At 42.6% G+C, this 20456-nt stretch overlaps 1 protein-coding gene across 3 annotated transcripts in view; it reads left to right on the forward strand.

Annotated features, from left to right (window-relative positions):
- The window catches only part of LOC124147687 (cytochrome P450 10-like), a 49332-nt gene extending 33047 nt beyond the window's left edge, over positions 1-16285 (forward strand). For all 3 annotated transcript variants that reach the window (XM_046518415.2, XM_046518414.2, XM_046518416.2), the window contains 8 exons: positions 2222-2444; positions 4316-4497; positions 4819-5017; positions 6395-6569; positions 7206-7372; positions 8418-8499; positions 13177-13389; positions 14267-16285. In XM_046518415.2, coding sequence (XP_046374371.1) covers positions 2222-2444; positions 4316-4497; positions 4819-5017; positions 6395-6569; positions 7206-7372; positions 8418-8499; positions 13177-13389; positions 14267-14395 — 1370 coding nt within the window. In that variant the 3' untranslated portion in view covers positions 14396-16285. The remainder of the gene's footprint in view (positions 1-2221; positions 2445-4315; positions 4498-4818; positions 5018-6394; positions 6570-7205; positions 7373-8417; positions 8500-13176; positions 13390-14266) is intronic.
- Positions 16286-20456: the final 4171 nt, after the last annotated feature.

A 20456-nucleotide genomic window follows, 5' to 3' on the forward strand; every position in this document is an offset into this window, starting at 1 on the left:
GTTTCACAATAACATGCTATGACGAGCACCGCACTCACTAACACGGCAGCCTGACACTGACTTAGCGCTTGGCCTTGGCCCACTATTTCAATTCGAGCTATCAGTTTGCCATGGGCTGCTCCCAAAGGTAAATGTGGCCTGAAGATGGGATAGTTTAGACAATAACATGACACTTGGAACATTGACAAAGGTAAAGATGATACCTTAATATGAGTTATATGAAACATATGCAGAAGCTTTGTGTATATGTCCTGAGCAGTTTTTAAAGTATATTATCAAGATATTAGTGGCAGACGGCAAGAGTTTTGTTGATGAGAGCGACAAATATGAGTCAAGTGGGAGCAACTACCAAATGGCAGATTGGTGTGTCGAGGTCGCCGGAGTGCCCGCGAGGTTGTAACGAAAGCAGATGGGTCACTTTAGACGATTGCGGAAGTTCAACAAAATCTGATATATTGCTAATTCTAAACAACATTCAAGGACAAATATGTTTATAAGATTTTTTAGTACAAGGACGAACATAAATTCAATAAACATTTTGCTGATTCCACTGCCAAAAGCCCGGAGGAATGAAGTATGTAGTATTTAATGACATTCAGATGTGGGAAGACATTGTTTTGTTTCAAACTCTCTGACCTTAAGTTTGTTAGTGTTTGACGTCGCAGTCAGCCACGGCTGACGGCGACGTCAATAATCAAGTCTAGGATAGACAGTTTAGTGGTTGATATAGTGAGCAACGTGTGTCGTGAAAACGAAACCATCCAAGGCACCGAGCCTCACCTCTGAAGCCTGATCCCATTAATTTTGTATAATTATAGTTTGTTCAATAAAACACATACTTAAATCCATGAATACAAATGTCGGAGCCGGAAAGGAAAAAAGACAGCCATCATACATTTATCCAAGGGAAATAAGTCATGTCAAACATTCAACTGCAGACCGCTACACATGTCTTGGAGATTCTATGGTTACTCTGTATTTTGCGGTAAATTTAGTGAGTGAGTGAGTATGGTTTTACGCCGCTTTTAGCAATATTCCAGCAATATCACGGCGGGGGACACCAGAAATGGGCTTGACACATTGTACCCATGTCGGGATTCGAACCCGGGTCTTCGGCATGACGAGCGAACGCTTTAACCACTAGGCTACCCGACCGCCCACGGTGAATGTTGAGCAAATCATTATCACTTGTACATTCCGAATGTGATAATATTCTTATTGTGAGTATGAATAGATTGGCCGCATTATATAACACATGGCTATGTCTGGTGTTGTAATGTCTTGTTTAGTTAACGATTTGTTTGTTAAATGTTATGAAACAAATAGATTTCTCTGAACCTAAGAATACCAATGAAGATTTGTTATTGACATATTAGTGACTATCGCGCCTCTACACTCTCGATCTGATAGTTTAGTTTGATGCGAATGTTAATCTTGTGATTTATATAATTTTTCCCATTATTGAATAATGAATGTTAAGATGTGCATTTAAGGGCAATATATTCGAAACGAAATTTTAATTGAAATACACCAAATGTGATTTCAAAGACCCGGTTTCGATTCCTCATATGGGTACAATGTCGGTAGCCCCGTTCTTGTGTCCGCCTCCGTGATATTGCGCACGAACGAACGAACGAACGAACGAACGAACAAACGAACAAAGAGGGTGAGAATGGGATGGTTTGATGAAGATATGTCATAGGGTCTTGGATACTTGGATAGTGAGTTGGTGATGGCATGTAGGCCTATGTAGAGTGTACAGGTCACAAATCAGGTGAAGATATGCAGCGTTAGTCGCGGAGAGTAGTTGGATGGGTGACCGCTTTCGTCAGATTGACTACATTGAGTTTCTAGGGCTTCAAATTCGGTCCTGCCACGCACTGTCAAAGCACATGGGGTGCATGCATGTAGTGCTTCCTCAGACAAGAGACTTTATTCGAAACATGCCTCTTTTCAGCCTTTAATGGGTACCCGGTAGGATGAGATGATAACGTGACTGGTATCTCACAGGCAACTTGGATTGTGTTCAACAAGGGGAGCTGAGAATGAAAATCGAGTGCCCACTTATCCATTGATCGGGATAATTATGTAGCGCTTTGTAGCAGTGTCGACTTGGCGCATGAGTATTATATGCGCCGTGCTACAAAATCTCTTTGCGCCGTGTTGATCCTCTAGATCAAGGTTTCAATAGGATGTGTTAAACTTGTTTCTTCTGTTACAGCGGAGTTCACTGGCGTGACGATACACCGTCTTCTGAACCAGCTCCACGAGGAACTAGGGGAAACATTCCGCATCCGCCTGGGCAAGTGGTATGTTTGTACTGCCGACCCTGAAGCGATGGAGACCATCATAAGACACGAGGAGAAGTACCCAGTTAGACCTTCCTTAGACCTTTACGAGACCTACGTCAGGAGGGAAAATAGACCTGTCAACCTTGGAGTCTTGTAAGTGTTTGTTTGGTTTGTTTTTTGTTTGTGTGGTGTTTAACGCGTCAATGTTCCAACTACATCACGACTGCCTGTCATTAATTGCGCCTTGGCCCGAGTGAGTGAGTGAGTGAGTGAGTGAGTGAGTTGGGTTTAACGCCGCTTCTAACAGTATTCCAGTTATATCACGGCGTGTCAGCTTAATGTGGGAGGAAAGCCCGAAGTGATGCAGGTCTCAGACGTTTACCACTTCGGTGAAACCCACGAGCACGGGTATGGTGCTGACAAACCTAGAAACATAATCGGGGCGAAACCGGGATTCGAACCCACAATCATAGGTTTCTGGCGTGCCAAAGGGACGCAATTCTGCACAGCGAATCGCGGCGCCTTAGACGACTGGGCCACCCGTGCCCCCCCCCCCCCCCCCCCCCCCCCCCCCCCGCCTTGGCCCGAAGCCGTTACGATACGATGACACACATTTTGTTATAGAGCGTGTCACCCGATTCCCATTCGTCGACAAACATGAGGTGTTGTTGTGTGTTTGGTTGTTGTTTAACGCCGCACTCAGCAATATTCCAGCTATCTGTCTGTAAATAAACGAGTCTGGACCAGTGGTTGACATTATGAGCATCGATCTACGCAAGTAGGATACGGTGACATGCATCAACCAAGTCAGCGAGCCTGACCACCCGATCCCGTTAGTCGCCTCTTACAAGCATAGTCGCCTTTTACGGCAAGCATGGGTTGCTGAAGACCTAATCTACCCCGGATCTTCACAGGTCTGAGGGGATGGTGACCAATCCCATTATTATTCGAAGCTATGTTAAAAAGAGTGGCTAAATTTATATTAATAAAACCGTTAATGTAATTCAAATGCAAAAGAAGACGGGGCAGTCTGATAGGCCGTAATGTTTTATGCAGAGTTGCGTTATTTAGCCGTGCAAGGATCTGCTGGGAGCGCTCTCGCTTGTGAACCTTGGTCTGTCAGTATCATACACAAGCTTGCGGATATCATTAATACTATAAACGTCTCATACTTGGAATACTTCCGTGTCCCCTACATACTACTGGATTACATGTATGTGTGAAAAGTAAACTGAATATTTGTGGTCGACAAGGCTTCTGAATACGGAACAAATTGTCATCATGTATATAATTTCTCAATTAACTATGCGTGAGTGTGGTTTTACGCTGCTTTTAGCAATATTCCAACATTATCCCGGCAGGGGACACCTGAAATTGGCTTCACACATTGTAGCCATGTGGGAATTAACTATGACAACGCCCAGGTTTAGGTACGGGTGGACAAGTTGCGAGTAGCGTCTCAAGGTCATTGTTTCTTGGTTTGTCAGCACCAAGCTCTTGAATTGTACTAAAGGGGTAAACGTCTAAGACCTCCATCACTTTGGGTTGCTCTTCCTCATCACGCTCAGCGTCGTGATATAATTGAAATACTGTTCAAAGCGGCGTTAACCCAAACCCACAAACCTACACTTAGCATTTACTAAGTACTTGCAACAGATACTGCTAAACGAAGTTAAGGGCCACCTGATTCTTTCACATTACTATAGTTAATCTGTCATGCCTCAAAACTTACGGACATAGCAGGGCAGATAGTGATATGAATCGGGTGATCCTTAACTGTTTTTAAGGAGTATATTAACAATAGCGATGATTTATGGATTCCTTTGAATTACATTGGAATGCGTTGGCGTGCGTTAGACTGCTTTCAGTGCGTTTTAGTGAGCTCTAGGACCTGCATGGTGTAGGTAATACATAACCAAACAAGAAAATAGTTCCAGTTATAGGACGAATAGTTTGTTTGTTAGGTCTTTTTCGCCATGTGTAGTTCATCCTTGCTAAGGCAGAGGTGTTCCTACTGTCCACAGGAACGGTAAGGAATGGTGGCAGCTCCGGAAACGGGTCCAAAAGAAGTTGTTGCCTCCCCGGTCGGCCCTGGTGTACCTCCCCGCACAGAACAAGGTCGCGGATGAGTTCATCGCCCTTCTCAAGTCAAAGCACCTCTCGGCGCACGAGCTGAGAGAAACATATTTCAGATTCGCTGTGGAGGGTGAGTACCTATCATAAGCATTCAATATATACAGCTAGAAAACGTTAATCACCATTTCCTATATATTTCCATATTAAATAGCCATTTAAGAAAACCATCCTGTATTATGTTTCTGACGGAACACATTGTGTTTGTCTAGCAAGTGATTTACTCATACTGGAAATCGATTATATACACTCAGCGGAAGTTGAGAAGAACAACACCCGATTCTCTTATATCACTATAGCTAATCTGTTATGGCATGAAAGAATATAGAAAGAATCGGGTGTTCTTTAACTTTCTTGCCAAACTGGTATAGCATTATATTGTGTATATTTTCAGCTATATCAGTCGTTGTCTTCAACAAAAGGATGGGCTTCCTGTCTCCCGATACCATCCCTCAAGACTGCGAGGAGTATCTTACTGCTGTCAAAGAATTCTTTGCTGTGTTTAACACTTTCATCGGCAAGGCGCCACTGTACAGATTCTTCCGGACGCCAATGTACATGCGGATGAAGCGAGCGGCCGATAAAGCATATGAGTGAGTGAATGTAGTTTAACGCCGTAATCCAAAACTAAAAATATATCTCGGCAGCTGTACATAATCGAGCCTGGGCCAGGAACACCAGTGACTGTAAGCATGAGCAAAGACCCTGTTTTGGGGGCACGATGACACGCAATCGAGATATTTGGGGCCAATATTGACCTTAAAGCACCCAAAAGGGTCACCTGTGATAAGGACATTAATATATTTAATAAACACCACATACATGGGTTCAGAATTACGTTCAGACTAAATGCAGTAGAATGGAGTTCATATTATATTTTAAGGTTTAGAGGTAACCGTCGAACTGTATCCAAAGGCTGGAAGACCTTATGTAACACGTGATATTAAATACGTCTCAGTGGAATTTCCTGCCTGCATTATAACTACCACTTAGTACATATGTGTAGAAGAAGCCAATGACGCTAACATTAACACTAATGGAGTTGTGAATAAGCAGTGAAATGAGCGATCGATTGCTGCTAAAGGATTAATTGTCACGAGTGGAGACTGAAGACAGTCCACGTGCTGAGACTGAATCGAAGTGTGGTGTCGTTGTCCTGACATGTCATTGTAACTTGTAATACATTTGTTCACTGAAATGAAACATTTACTATTGTAACCAAAAACCAATTGTACTTGAATTCAAAGAAGGAACTTGTATAACATTTCCCTGTAGTGATTCTGTCGAACTTAAAGACCTGTACTTGTGTAACTGAAGCAAACTCAATGAAGTGTTGTGTGATAATCTGGCCCATGGGAACACGTTTTTGTTGTGCGTTGCTTTTCGACAATGAAATATTTACACGTGTTCTCTGGGTGCGACACAGTCGATACTGCAACCGTCTGTTTAAGTGGCGGTATCGGACTTCGCTGTACCCGGAGTGGATTGAAAAACAGATAGTTAGACAGTTAGAGTGAGTGAAAAATTAATGTTAAGAATTGATTTTATTCATGTGTGTTTGTGAGTGAGTGAGTTACGCCGCTTTTAACAATATGACTGCGGGGGACAGTAAACATGGGCTTCACACATTTTACAACTTTCGAGGACTAGATTAGTCTGTCATACGGCCCGTGAAACAAATATATCCAATAAAACCCATGCAAATGTATATTAATATTTGGCAAGTTCAGATTACTGCAGTATCAGGAAATGAAATGAGAATCTCCGGGCTCCTTATCATATTTCATAATTATAATTTAACAACTGTTTTTATTTGCAAATGTTCATTTCAGAGACTAGATGTTAGTCTTGGACTATGTGTTAGTCAAGGGATAACGCAGAGATCCCGTTAATGTAAAACAGGCTGATTTTGTATATTCAGCTACTTTTCCCACAAGCGGATGTTTTCAGACAAATGTTGTTTTTCTCAGGTTTTCCAACAAGGCTGCGACTGAGGCCATACAGCGAGGTCTGGAGTTGGAAAAGACGGGGAAGTGGGATCCTGGAGAAGCCAACTTTATTCTGTCTCTCTTCGCGTCTGGATCTCAGAGCGTGGACGAGATCAGCTCCATCATGCAGGACCTCATGGTCGGAGGCACGGACTCGGTAAGGGAGATCCCTCTAGATGTTCGTCGAACATTTTCATTACTACAAGCCGAAGTGAAATTGCTGGAAATTCATTTTTAGTACTTGGTGCTGACAAATCAAGAATCATAATCGTAGCAAATCTGGGATTCGAACCCACGATAATAGGATCCTGATAGCCGAAATATGCGCTCAGCACAGCGAAATGCGAGCCTTAGATGACTGGGCCACCCATAATAGGTAGAACATCCATCAATAATAGTAATATTCTAAAAAGCTTAGTGGGGAGTGAGTGATTATGGTTTTATGCCGCTTTTAGAAATAGTCCAGCAATATCACGACGGGGGACACCAGAAATGAGCTTCACACATTGTACCCTATGTCGGGAATGGAAACCCGGGTCTTCGTCGTGACGAGCGAACGCTTTAACTATTAGGCTACCCGACCGCCCCCCTGAACAGTTTGAAATTCGATGTAAAAACAAGACTCAATCATTCGCTCTCAACTGTGTTTTAATTTTCATTGTCTTTTACGCCTCATGGAATCTGTTTGGGCGGATAATCGAGACTGGTTATTATCTGGTGTTGACGTTTTATATGTGTTTGATTGCTATTAAGAATTACGTTTTGAATTTTGAAAACCTCATTTCCATTCCAGACGGCCAAAAATCTCGAGTTCTTTCTGTATGCACTAGCGAGTCATCCTGATGTCCAGGATACGTTGTACACGGAGGTGTTGAGGGAGGTTGGGCCAACGGGCCCGGTGACGGAGGAGGCGCTGTCCAATATGCCGTACCTGAAGGCGTGTCAGAAAGAGGGGTTCAGGTACTATACACAAGCTGTCACTGTCAGAATCTGGGTCAGAGCGGTCCCGTAATTAAAAATAATTATTATTAAATCCCGGGCTAAAGAGAGTATGCACCCATGTTTAAGTATGGATGAAAATGAAAGAAACAAGAAATGGTTATTCGATGGTGATGTATTTGATATGGTGAGTGTGTGAGCGAGTATAGTTTTACGCCGCTTTAAGCAATATTCCAGCAATATCACGGCGGGGGACACCAGAAATGGGCTTCACACATTGTACCCATGTCGGGAATCGAACCCGGGTCTTCGGTGAGACGAGCGAACGCTTTAACCACTAAGCTATCCGACCGCCCCATTTGATATGGGTATCATAGTTATGTTTTGGACCTTAAGTTTGCAGTGTTTCGGCGACTGTTTTCAGCCTAGTAACTTTTTTTTATAACGTTTGCAATTTTTGGGTCGAATCCATTTTCCACTTTCTCACACAAATTGATGCTACAGTAGAGCAGAGCATCCTTTACCTTTTCGAGAACACCTGGTGTCCTCACTGATATTCAGTGATCCAGAAAATCATTTTTTATCACTATTTTGCCTTTCACGTCCAATGGAATTCGGCAGATGATCAAAACTGATTATTTATTTATTCATGCAAATTATGATTTTGTATGACTGTGTAGTGAAATCCGGGGAAATCGAACCTATACATCGAGTTAACCGTGTTGGAAAATGTAGTGCCGATAACAATTATGAGAAAAACGTGACTACCTTGTCCGAAAGGAAATTCGATTAAAATGCGTCCGAATTGACAAAGTTTCGCTGTATTTAGATAATTAAACGATGTATTTTCTATTGTCTAGTGATTTACAACGGCACGAATTAACAAGAACACGTAGCGTAAATAGTATTATAGAATCTATTATTTGTCCAGATGCTTCTTGAGAAAATGGTGACTCAAACAACATTGTTTCAAACGAATGTCGTTGTTGCGAAAACTGTTTTAGATGAACTGTGATTGACAGAGACAATCGGGATCATGAATCACGCCAAATGACTTGTATTTCAGAATGCGTTATCCCGTACCAACAGGTACTGCTCGCATATTACAAAATGGATTGAATCTCAACGGATACTACATACCTAAAGACGTAAGTTTATTCATCAGTAGACTGCCCAGCAAAAGAAAGTATACACCCTTGTTTGGTAGTGGCTGAAAATGAAACAATCAAGAAATGTTTATTTGATGTGATGTATTTGATACAGGTGCTATATTTGTGTTTTGATCTTTACATTTGCAGTGTTTTGGCCACTTTTTTTTAGCCTAGTAACGTTTTGAAGTCTTTTGTAATTTTTGGGTCCAATTTTCAAGTGTATACTTTCTTTTGCTACTACTTTCTTACATACTGTCGTTGAGTCGACTCAAATCGGGTCGGTAGGTTACAATGTTCATCTATAACATGGTTGTATTACCCGATGACTCTACTCGTTGATCACACTATCAACCTCTAGTTTGTCCGGCCTCCGTGATATTTAAACCAACATTCCCTCACTAACTCAAGCAGATGTCATAGAAACCATAGTCCGACTGTAACCAACAGAAGCTATGGCGGGTAGCACAAACTGGTCTCAATTTGTCTTCATAATCCAGATTACATAGCAACATACACTTAAAAATATGAAATATATTAATCTTCATTAGATAATACAAAGGGCAATGAGAGCAAATGGCAAGTGGATCCAGACCAATAGTCATGATATCTATATGTACATTGTAGTTGGGGTCGTCAAAAGCGCGGCAATTCGCTGTACAGAAAACCCAATGACTGTGGGTTCGAAGCCCGATTCACCCCGATTGTTTGGTAGGTTTGTCACCCCGATAGCTTTGTCAGCATCATACACGTGCTCAAGGGTTTCAATAAATTGGTACAAACTCACTCACATGATGATGCAATAATTTCTTCTAGAAAATCACCTATATGTAGGTCAGGTCATTCATACAGCGTTATGTCTTCAACAGGTGGGACTCATAATCAAGATGCTTACATAAGCAATATAGACACAAGAACTTGAAAACTGTGTATCTTCACTAGATTATACAGCTTGATCCATGCATTTAAACATGTGTCAAAGGATAAAAAAGTTGTCATGATATCTATATGTTGGTCAGGTCATCACCGCTTTATGCGATCCCGGCATGTTGCCGGTCCCGCTAGTTCACATCACACGTGTCAACTCACAAACCTTGTTTTTCCGTATCGTGAAATCATCTTGGCTAACTCGTTTTCAAATTATTGTTTCGTAGACGTTTGTATATGTATGCAAGATCCTAACGTTATTCTGTTTTGTGATAAGTTCCAACATGTATCTGTTGATAGGCTCAGAACCTCCGTTACAGTAAATATTTTGTTGTGGTGAGGCGAGGTGAGGTGAAATGGGGTTTAACGTCGCATACAAGATTATTGCACACGTTGCATGCACGTTTGTGTGTGTCTGCTTGTACTAGTCTGGTCAGTATACTGACTCCGTGCCGACCAGTCCTTGTTTTAGCCCCTTAATGCCGAGCGCCAGACAGGGTAACAACAAGTACCATCTTTTAACGTCTTTGAGTACGACGCGGCCAGTGATCGAACCCCGCTCTACCACAAGACAACGGAGGCGGTCATTTTGCTGTGGACAATACGTGATGTCAAATATGTACAAGGACTTGAGTGTCTTTGGCAAATTGTTCCATGTGTCAAGTCAATAAATATGCAGGGGTCTGTGACCTTTGGAAAATGAGTGAGTGAGTGAGTATGGTTTTACGCCGCTTTTAGCAATATTCCAGCAATATCACGGCGGGGGACACCAGGAATGGGCTTCACACATTGTACCCATGTCAGGAATCGAACCCGGGTGTTCGGCGTGACGAGCGAACGCTTTAACCACTAGGCTACCCGACCGCCCTCTTTGGAAAATGAACAAACTTGAGGAAGTATACTTTGTGTCAACAGATCCACTGTTTTAACAATGGAACGCTTTCCAACTCGAACTACGTACTGGATAACAGCGTTGAAACTCTGATTTTCTTTTAAAGCATACGGATTGTTCCACTACCAGCTTCAGATAGTGAAGTAAGCTATCACACAACATCAGATACTCAGCGAAATGAAATGTAACTCCAAAGCACACCAATTAACCCACATTCTCCGTACAAATGTTTGTTTCGTCATAAACAGGTTAGGTCTGTCACGTTTGTCCTGACATCTGTCGCGCACTCACAGAACATTCGAGGTGCAGCGGTCAGATTGATACCAAAAAAGTATATACAGGATTCTGTGAATGTGAAGGTCACGTACTAGATTAGTCGTGTCAGTCAAGTGTTTTTGTTTCTGAAATCTGAGCGTCTTATCATTTATATTTAGTGCAACTCCATTTTGCGTAGAACAAACAAATTACCCCATTTTGACTAGAATAGATAAAATCGCCACTTTGCCCTGAACAAAAAATTCCCAGTTTGCCCCAAGAAAAAAATTCCTTTTTTTTCTGGAACCAAAAAAATCAATTTCCCTACAACAAAAAAGTTCCCCGTTTAAGCCAGAACAAACACATTCCCCATTATGCCCGGAATAAATACATTCCCCATTTTGCATGTAAGAAAACAATTCCCCATTTTACCTGAAAAAAATTTGAAGAGACGAATACCATACCTGCTGGCCCAAAGACTTTGCTATACTGTGGAAATTGCAATTGTTCTATTGCTATAAGTTGCTTTGTGAAGCCGGACCTGTGTGTCATTTTCTAAAATTATGCAGATCCTAAAGGGCAAAAAACGGTCGACGTCATCCCTTGTCCTTTCCCCCACGTCCCGTGCCCAATTCGACTCAGCGATCGTAGCGCGACAGTCATCAGTCTGTGTTAAAATATGGGAGTTACCATCACCTTGGCGCTACTACAGTCGTAAGTGTGTGTTACAGTATAGGAATTATCATCACCTTGGCGCTACTACAGTCGTCAGCCTGTGTTAAAATATGGGAGTTACCATCACCTTGGCGCTACTACAGTCGTAAGTTTGTGTTACAGTATACGAATTATCATCATCTTGGCGCTACTACAGTCGTCAGTCTATGTTAAAGTATGGGAGTTACCATCACCTTTGCGCTACTACAGTCGTAAGTCTACGTTAAAGTATGGGAGTTACCATCACCTTTGCGCTACAACAGTCGTAAGTCTACATTAAAGTATTGGTGTTTCCATCATCTTGGCGCTACTACAGTCGTAAGTCTACGTTAAAGGATAGGAATTATCATCACCTTGGCGCTACTACAGTCGTAAGTCTTTGTTAAAGGATAGGAATTATCATCACCTTAGCGCTACCATCACTTTGTGGAACGGGGCCTGCTCTTTGCTTACACTATCAACCACTGGTTTGACATGTCCTGGCCGCCATTACACTAAGGTCACATCCCCTCACTAACTCAGTCACTACCAACGTTGGCTGCAACCGACGGAGGCAATCACTAGAGGCTTAAGTTATCCTAATAACGGTGCTAATATACCAACATAAGCATAAAATGCATTTAAAAAAGAAAAAAGAGACAAAGAAATTAACCTGACAGCTGGAACAAAACACAGAAATGTGTGTCACGAGTACATGTACAGATAGTTGCCATGATATCTATATATAGGTCAGGTCATCCACGCGCCGTGATGACCTTGGGTGATCTAGTCAGCTGACAGTTACCACAGCACTCAAACATACGGATCAGGGTGAATAACAATGCAAGTTATTCGCGTTACATAATTAATTAACCCCCAAAGAGACGACAAGGTTGTCAAATCATCTATTGTTGTAAGGGCTGACAAAATCGGGCGGCCACAATGCATAACCTGGCAGATTGTGAGTCATCGCACGGTACAGTTTCTTTCTCGTTTAGGGGGAACGGGTTGCCCAGTCGTCTAAGGCGCTGCAATTCGCTGTGCAGAGTTGCGTCCCTTGGGAACGCCAGAAACCTATAATTTGTGGGTTCGGATCCCAGTTCACCCCGATTATATTTGGATTCGAACCCAGGATCAACAGACAAACAGACAAACAATACAAATATATCACGGCCTGTCAGCTTAATGTTAGGGGAAAGCCCGAAGTGATCCTGGGCCCACTTGCACAAAGCGATCTTAGCGCTAAGATGATCGTAACTCCCATAATTTAACATAGGCTTACAATAGTCGTAGCCTTGTGCAATTGGGCCCAGGATTACTTCGGGCTTTCCTCTAACATTAAGCTGACAGGCCGTGATATATTTGTATTGTTTGTCTGTTGTTTAACGCCGCATCCAGCAATATTCCAGCTATATGACAGCGGTCTGTAAATAATCGAATCTGGACCAGACATTCCAGTGATTAACATCATGAGCGTCGACCCACATTAAGCTAACACGCCGTGATATAATTGGAATACTGTTAAAAGCGACGTTAAACCAAACTCACTCACTCACTCTTTCTTGTTTATGTCACATTACAGCCCGTTGCGTAACATTCACTCCATCAATAACGGTTCTTACTTTAAGACACCTGTCCAATTATACAGAGGGCATGCCTGACCAAGTGGTCAATGTGCAGAGTTCCTTCCCGGGGCAGTAACAGAACCCTATGATCCTGGGTTCGAATCCCATATTTGCGCTGATTATGATTCTTGGTGTGTCAACACTGTGCACGTGCTTGTGCATCAGTTGGGCTTCCCACATCACGTTGACGCGCCGTCACTGAAATATTGTGAAACACCGTGTTAAACAAAACTCTCTCACCTCCTCACTTGCATATTGAGTCAAATGGCGAATTTCTCTTCACAGACAATTGTCATCATGAACAACCCACGTCTACTGAAGAACCCTGAATATGTGAAGGATCCTGACAAGTATCAACCAGATCGGTGGCTGAGGAATTCATCGGGTCAGCTGACGAATAATATACCTGGTGTGGGGCTTCTACCCTTCAGTTTCGGGCCCCGAAAATGTGTAGGACAGAGATTTGCTGAACAGGAATTAAATCTTGCTGCTGTTAAGGTACGTATTTAATTTTTCCAAGTAAATCTTTCACATAAACATATTTTTTAAGCACTTGAAATCTTTTAGATCGTTTTCAATGATACGGAAACTGACCTTTCCACTAGCAAGAATAACCTAAACAAATGATTTACACAGTATTGTTATAACCAAATCGCACTTCAACACCTTCGCGAAGCATGCGCTGCAATCGATGACATGGTAATATATATATACCACATGATAAATAGGATTACTTCATGACGAACAACACTCTTGGAAACCCTACAATGGCAGGACTGTCACGATGATAGCAACCGGGGCACAAATAAAGAACGGATGACGTCATTAGAAAAAAACATGACATGATGTATGGGAAGTTACATACGGGCTATAAACGATTCTTCTAACACTTTAGACTTTATTTTCTAGGAGACAAGAAATTAGTTTAGACATCATTTGCAATGATTCTGTTTTGGAAACATATTTTATTCGTGTGAGTTGCCTCCCTTAGTTGTGCAAGGATAGGCTGATTATGGATTCGAATCCGAGATTTGTCCAGATCCATACCAGTGCTCGTTGGTTTCAATTAAGTAGTATACCTTGTACCCGCGTCCCTTCAGGCTTTCCTCCCACATTAAGCTGACACGTCGTGATATAACTGAAATACTGTTAAAAGCGGCGTTAAGCCCAACTCACGCACTCACTCCTCAGGCTTCCCTCCAGCATTAAGCTGACACGCCGTGATATAACTGAAATACTGTTAAAAGCGGCGTTAAGCCCAACTCACGCACTCACTCCTCAGGCTTCCCTCCAACATTAAGCTAGCAGGCCGCGATGTAACTGAAGTACTGTTCACTCGTTACAAGACTTCAAGTTTCACTCTTCTCTCTTCCAGGTGCTTCAGAACTTCAAGATCTCACTGCCGGAAGGTTTCGAGGAGCCAGAAATTATTTATGAAGTTTTTGGGACATTTTCGAAACCAATCCCTTTCATCTTCACACCCCGAGAACAGATCCAAAGTTAAATTATTATTCTAATATTCTGGATTCGATGTACGGCTAAGACGCCCATGTGTTGACCTGACTTCTTATAAAGACTATGGAAGAGGGTGGGATGTGTCCACGAGAAACACACTATATGTTATGCAAATGCAGTGACCGACATAAACCCATGTGAGCATCTGGTCATTGTGACTAGCATTAACCTACCTGATCCTGCGTTAACATACATACCCCTGTGTTCACCGAAATTTGGGATCTGAGGGGAAGCAACTACAAGTCCTAGGGCCGTGTCGTCAGTGCCACCGACATGGTATGATACTGCGTCTACCTACAGGCTGACTCAACCAAGATGGTATGCCTAAGCATCAACATGCCATTATACTGCGTCTACCTACAGGCCGACTCAACCAAGATGGTATGCCTAAGCATCAACATGACATTATACTGCGTGTACCTACAGGCCGACTTAACCAAGATGGTATGCCTAAGCATCAACATGACATTATACTGCGTGTACCTACAGGCCGACTCAACCAAGATGGTATGCCTAAGCATCAACATGACATTATACTGCGTCTACCTACAGGCCGACTCAACCAAGATGGTATGCCTAAGCATCAACAGGACATTATACTGTGTCTACCTACAGGCCGACTCAACAATGATGATTTGTCTAAGCATCAACATGACATTATACTGCGTCTGCCTACAGGCCGACTTAACTACGATGGTATGCCTAAGCATCAACATGACATTATACTGCGTCTACCTACAGGCCGACTCAACTATGATGGTTCTCATCTTCCCTAAGTCCAGTTTCCACCCTTGCCGAACTGGGCTGGAAATCCGGAGTTACACTCTGGCTAGACAAAGGAGTCTAGGCATAGTCCAATCACAATCGCGTAACGAAGAAGACATCCGGTTCGTAAACAACGTGGATTTCAACATGCAGATTTCGATCGACTGCAGGGTTTGCAAAACATGTGTACCGTCAACTGGGCGTCGACAGATATTTTGCAAATCCTTTCATGTTTTTAAGCAAGGTGCTCACGTGATGTGACGCACTTCGCCACGTAACATCCGTTTTATTACAATATAGATCTTGATCATCGATCAGATCATCTTGACAAGTTGCCGCCATTTTGCTTGAAGCAAATGCGAGTGATATGAGAGATGGAATCTGATTGGTCAATAGGAGGGACATAGAAGGCGTTCCTAACGAGCCTGGAAATTCCTGCCTACTTCAGCAAGGGCGGAATCTGGACTTTTATAGTCAGTTAACGCCCTTGACTGGGGAGGATGGGTAAGTTGGCTGACGTAAAGACTATACAAGTTGGAATATAGTATTTGTTTATTGTCAATTTGTTGTCAACGTAACAGACAAGATGCTATCAAGCCGGTGTTTGGTGCGAGTTTCCCTATGTTGTGTATTTCAAAACTAACTACACAACTAAACAAATAAATTTCATATTCTTATAGTTAGTACGGCATTTGTGAACAAACCTTCCACTATCCGTTCATAAGAGTATCATATTAAATATGTTTGAATGTATATTTCAGTTGACTGAAATCTTGGGTAGTTCTCAGTAACGTTTAAAGTTACAGCATTCTAGATACCACGCTGGCGTGTCCAAACTGATGAACCCACGTGACCTGTAATCTCAGTAGAAAACACTTTCATCTGCTGGTCAAATGGTATGTGTTAATACTGACATAAAACATGTTTTAGTAGTGTATGTCGCCAACAGGGCTTGTTAGTAGTGCTATCATAATGTATATTATATACAAAGCGAGCATGTATGGACTCGTACTACTTGCAATATGCTACTTACTGGATACGTGTTGCCACGCCACGTTCGGACATAATCATTGACCTTGTATTTTTGAAGGCACTAATAAATACAGTTATTGACGGTTTGTGTTATGTTGTTAATTCGATGCCATGTGCGGATTATTAATAAATGTTAGATTGATATGTGAGTGAGGAAGATTTATTGTCTTGGTCAAGATTCAACCGTGATGGTCACCATGTATGGTCAACACACATCGTATCCATTTAAGGTGTCCAACCTACAGCAGGATCGTTGCTAACAACCGATTTATCTACTTGGCCAACCGAATGTTCTAGCTGGTGAGAATGATGAACAATCGAGTCATTAGAGATAGTCTCAGCGTTAGTCCCCAGCATGGAACGGGTAGTCAGACTCTGTGTCATGACTGGGTGGTATGTCATCGTACCGCGAGGGTGCATGGTTTGTTTGTTGTTTAACGCCGCACTCAGCAATATTCCAGCTATATGACGGCGGTCTGTAATAATCGAGTCTGAACCATACACTCCAGTTATATCATAAGCAACGATCTACGGAATTTGGATTCGACGATGACATGCATCAACCTAGTTACGGCAAGCATGGGTTGCTGAAGACCTATCTAATCCGGATCTTCTCGGGTGAGATGATGTTTGGAGTTGATTCTTGTTTCCGCCTCGGGTCTGCCTGGTCCAGGGCGCCCTTATCCAGTTTGTATCATGACTGCGCCGTGAAACATCATTCAATCGCTCCCACGGTTCTGTTGTGGTTGGTTCATCGTTTTCACCCTTTTTCAGATCCATCAATCAAAAAAAGCAAGAATTGCTCCAACGTATGATCATCAATATTGAAGGAGAGCCGTGTAGCTCACCTTTTATTAACAAAGATTTTGAGACAAAATCAGAACGGTAGGACATGAGTTACTTTCAAAATACACAGAGAAAATATTATCTCTGTCTACATAGTAGGGTACATATTAGGGTAAAGCAGTTCTCCAGTTAAACTGTTATATTTAACACGATAACGTAAGAGTGAGTAAGTTGGATTTTACGCCGCTTTTAGCAATAGTCCAGCAATATCACGGCCGGGGGCACCAGAAATGGGCTTCACACATTGTATCCATGTGGGGAATCGAACCCGGGCCTTCAGCGTGACGAGCGAACGCTTTAACCATAAGACCAACCCCCGCCCCATGATAACATAAGGTATTTATATTGTACCTACTTACTTCATGCGAGGAAACAGGTCGGGAGATGGCATACAACCTAACTGTTTCACCTATTTCTGCATAATAGGTTCGCTATACAACCTCCGTATATGAAATGACATTAATGGGCCAAATTGTCATGTTCAATGTTTATACTTCATATACCGAACTCTCGTTATCATCCTTTTTTGTGAGGAGGCAATATTAATTTTCCATTTAAATTTTAAGTACGTAAAGATACAGAACAAACACATTAGAATAAAAAAAACCCAATATATGGAGACTAATGAAAAGTTTATAACAGCGTGAAATTTGTATGTTGAATAAAAACACAATTTCTTTAATATTTTACTTCGGCACCCCAAATGGATTTAGCATATTTGTATAGCACAGACGTTGTGCACCAGAAGAAAACAACACCAATAGCACACAATAGCAGTGACAGAACTTTTTTTGTCAACATGTAACTTGTGAACTGCTTCCTTCACTGAAAGACCCATTTTGCTCAGAATTAAGCATTTCAATCAAGGTTTCAGCATGGAAGGCCTGGTCAACTCTTTCCAATTTAGAGGAATTAAGAGGAATTTACGAGGTGAGGTTCGGTGAGGTGAAATGGGGTTTAACGTCGCGTCCAAGATTATTGCACTGACATAGCGACGTGCATGCACGTGCGCGCGTGTGTGTGTGTGTGTGTGTGTGGCTGCTTGTACTAGTCCGGACTGATGCCGATTTATTGTGCTAGCCCACTGAGATATCATGCCGCAGTTTAACATAAATACTTGACTCGCACACAGTATACTGACTTCGAGCCGACCAGTCCTTGTTTTAGCTCCTTAATGCCGAGCGACGGGGTAACAAAAAGTACCATCTTTGGTATGACGCGGCCGGGAATAGAACCCCGGACCTTCCGCTCTCAGGGCAGACGCTCCACCACTAAACTACGGAGGCGGTCAGGAATTCACGATATATGACAGGTCGCTTCTGGCAGTCAGGATTGTTGTAAGTTTATGTGTCGTTGTTGTCAGAGGAAGCAAATGATCGACACGCTCGTAAGATGCCGAGTGTTGAAGTGACTATAAGCGGAAGTGTGATTTAGAGTTACCTGCCTTGGTTGTTGTTGACAACCAGGACACGAGGGAGATTCCAGGCCTCTTACGACCTTACGACTTCTATCATGGTAATTTACAAGTGCGATTAGGATAGTTACCTGAGTTAGTGAGTGAGTGAGTGAGTGAGTATGGTTTCACGACGCTTTTAGCAGTATCCTAGCAATATCACGGAGGGGGGGGGGGGGGGGGGGGGACACCAGAAATGGGCTTCACACATTGCACCCATGTGGGGAATCGAATCCGGGTCTTTGGCGAGACGAGCGAACACCCAATTCTCGCCAGCTTCACAACCAACAGTGACCATAATTTGGATAATCGTGACAGTGAGTGAGTGAGTGAGTTGGGTTTAACGCCGCTTTTAACAATATTCCAGTTATACCGCGGCGTGTCAGCTTCATGTGGGAGGAAAGCCCGAAGTGATGCAGGTCTCAGACGTTTACCACTTCGGTGAAACCCACGAGCACGGGTAATCGTGACAGTACTGACACATGTGGTAGGGCCGTTTACCAGTTCCTTTTGCTGCTTATTTGACCAATAGTTTTGTCATTTTTATTGTAAACCTAAACGTTCTGGATTCGGTTTTACTCCGCTCTTGGCAGTACTCCAGCAATATCCCCTGCATCTGAAAAGGGCTCACACTTTGAACCCAAGAGGGGAATCGAACCCGGGTCGTTGGCGAGATGAGCGAACACATTTAGGCTACCCCATAGCCCTATATACATGTATAGCCACCTGACAACAAAGGTGTTAATCGCTGTGACGAAGTTTGGAGTGTAAACAACCAAGGGAGGTCACCCTTCCTTACGAGCTGCCGTGGGAGCATCACCATAGGTCAACAGATCACATGACATTTTATGAGTCCTTCTTTTTTCTGTCACTAACAATCATCAGAAATAAACTGGCACCAAGACACTATTACATTACACGAGACAGATAATTCTCTGGCCTGCACGTTTTGAATTTACCCTCCAAAGTTATCTAAACAGTTACTGCAACATTGGGTTGTGAAGGGTATTTTTAGTACAGTCTAAAGATTGATGAATATTTAAAATCAAACGACTCGTGAAGATTCGGGGTAGAATAGGTCTTCAGCAACCCATGCTTGCCGTAAATAGCGACTATACTTGTCGCAAGAGGCGACTAAAGGGATCGTGTGGTCAGGCTCGCTAACTTGGTTGATGCAAGTAATCGTATCCCAATTACGTGGATCGATGCTCATGATGTCAATCACTGGATTGTATGGTTCAGACTCGATTATTTACAGACCGCCGTCATATAGCTGGAATATTGCTGAGTGCGGCGTTAAACAAACAAACAAAATTATAATCAAACAGTGCCTGTACTCTGTATGTATTCGGGGGCACGGGTGGCCCAGTCGTCTAAGGCGCCGCGATTCGCTGTGCAGAGTTGCGTCCCTTGGGCACGCCAGAAACCTATGATTGTTGGTTCGAATCCCGGTTCGCCCCGATTATGTTTCTAGGTTTGTCAGCACCATACCCGTGCTCGTGGGTTTCACCGAAGTGGTAAATGTCCGAGACCTGCATCACTTCGGGCTTTCCTCCCACATTAAGCTGACACGCCGTGATATAACTGAAATACTGTTAAAAGCGGCGTTAAACCCAACTCACTCACTCACTCACTCTGTATGTATTCACCAGCACAGCTTCGCTTTGAATGTGACGTCATAAACGCAAACTCTCTTATCACTTACTCGCTGATGATTGAAATTTGACTGGACAGCTATTTTTATCGTCATGTAATTTTTATCGGGTCAAAACGAATATTATGCAGCGAATGCGATGGTTGTATTTATCACAATAGAGCGGGGATATACTAATTGGATTATCGTTGATGGTGTGATAAGTTGCATCAATGTTCAGTTAAATGAATATATATGATCACAGTTACATGTATAATTACTTTTTCATTGGATCATAGATTTAACAGAAGACGGCGAACA

This window comes from Haliotis rufescens, unplaced genomic scaffold (genome assembly GCF_023055435.1).
Source record: "Haliotis rufescens isolate VD_foot unplaced genomic scaffold, xgHalRufe1.0.p SCAF_32, whole genome shotgun sequence".
Classification (NCBI taxonomy): domain Eukaryota; kingdom Metazoa; phylum Mollusca; class Gastropoda; order Lepetellida; family Haliotidae; genus Haliotis; species Haliotis rufescens.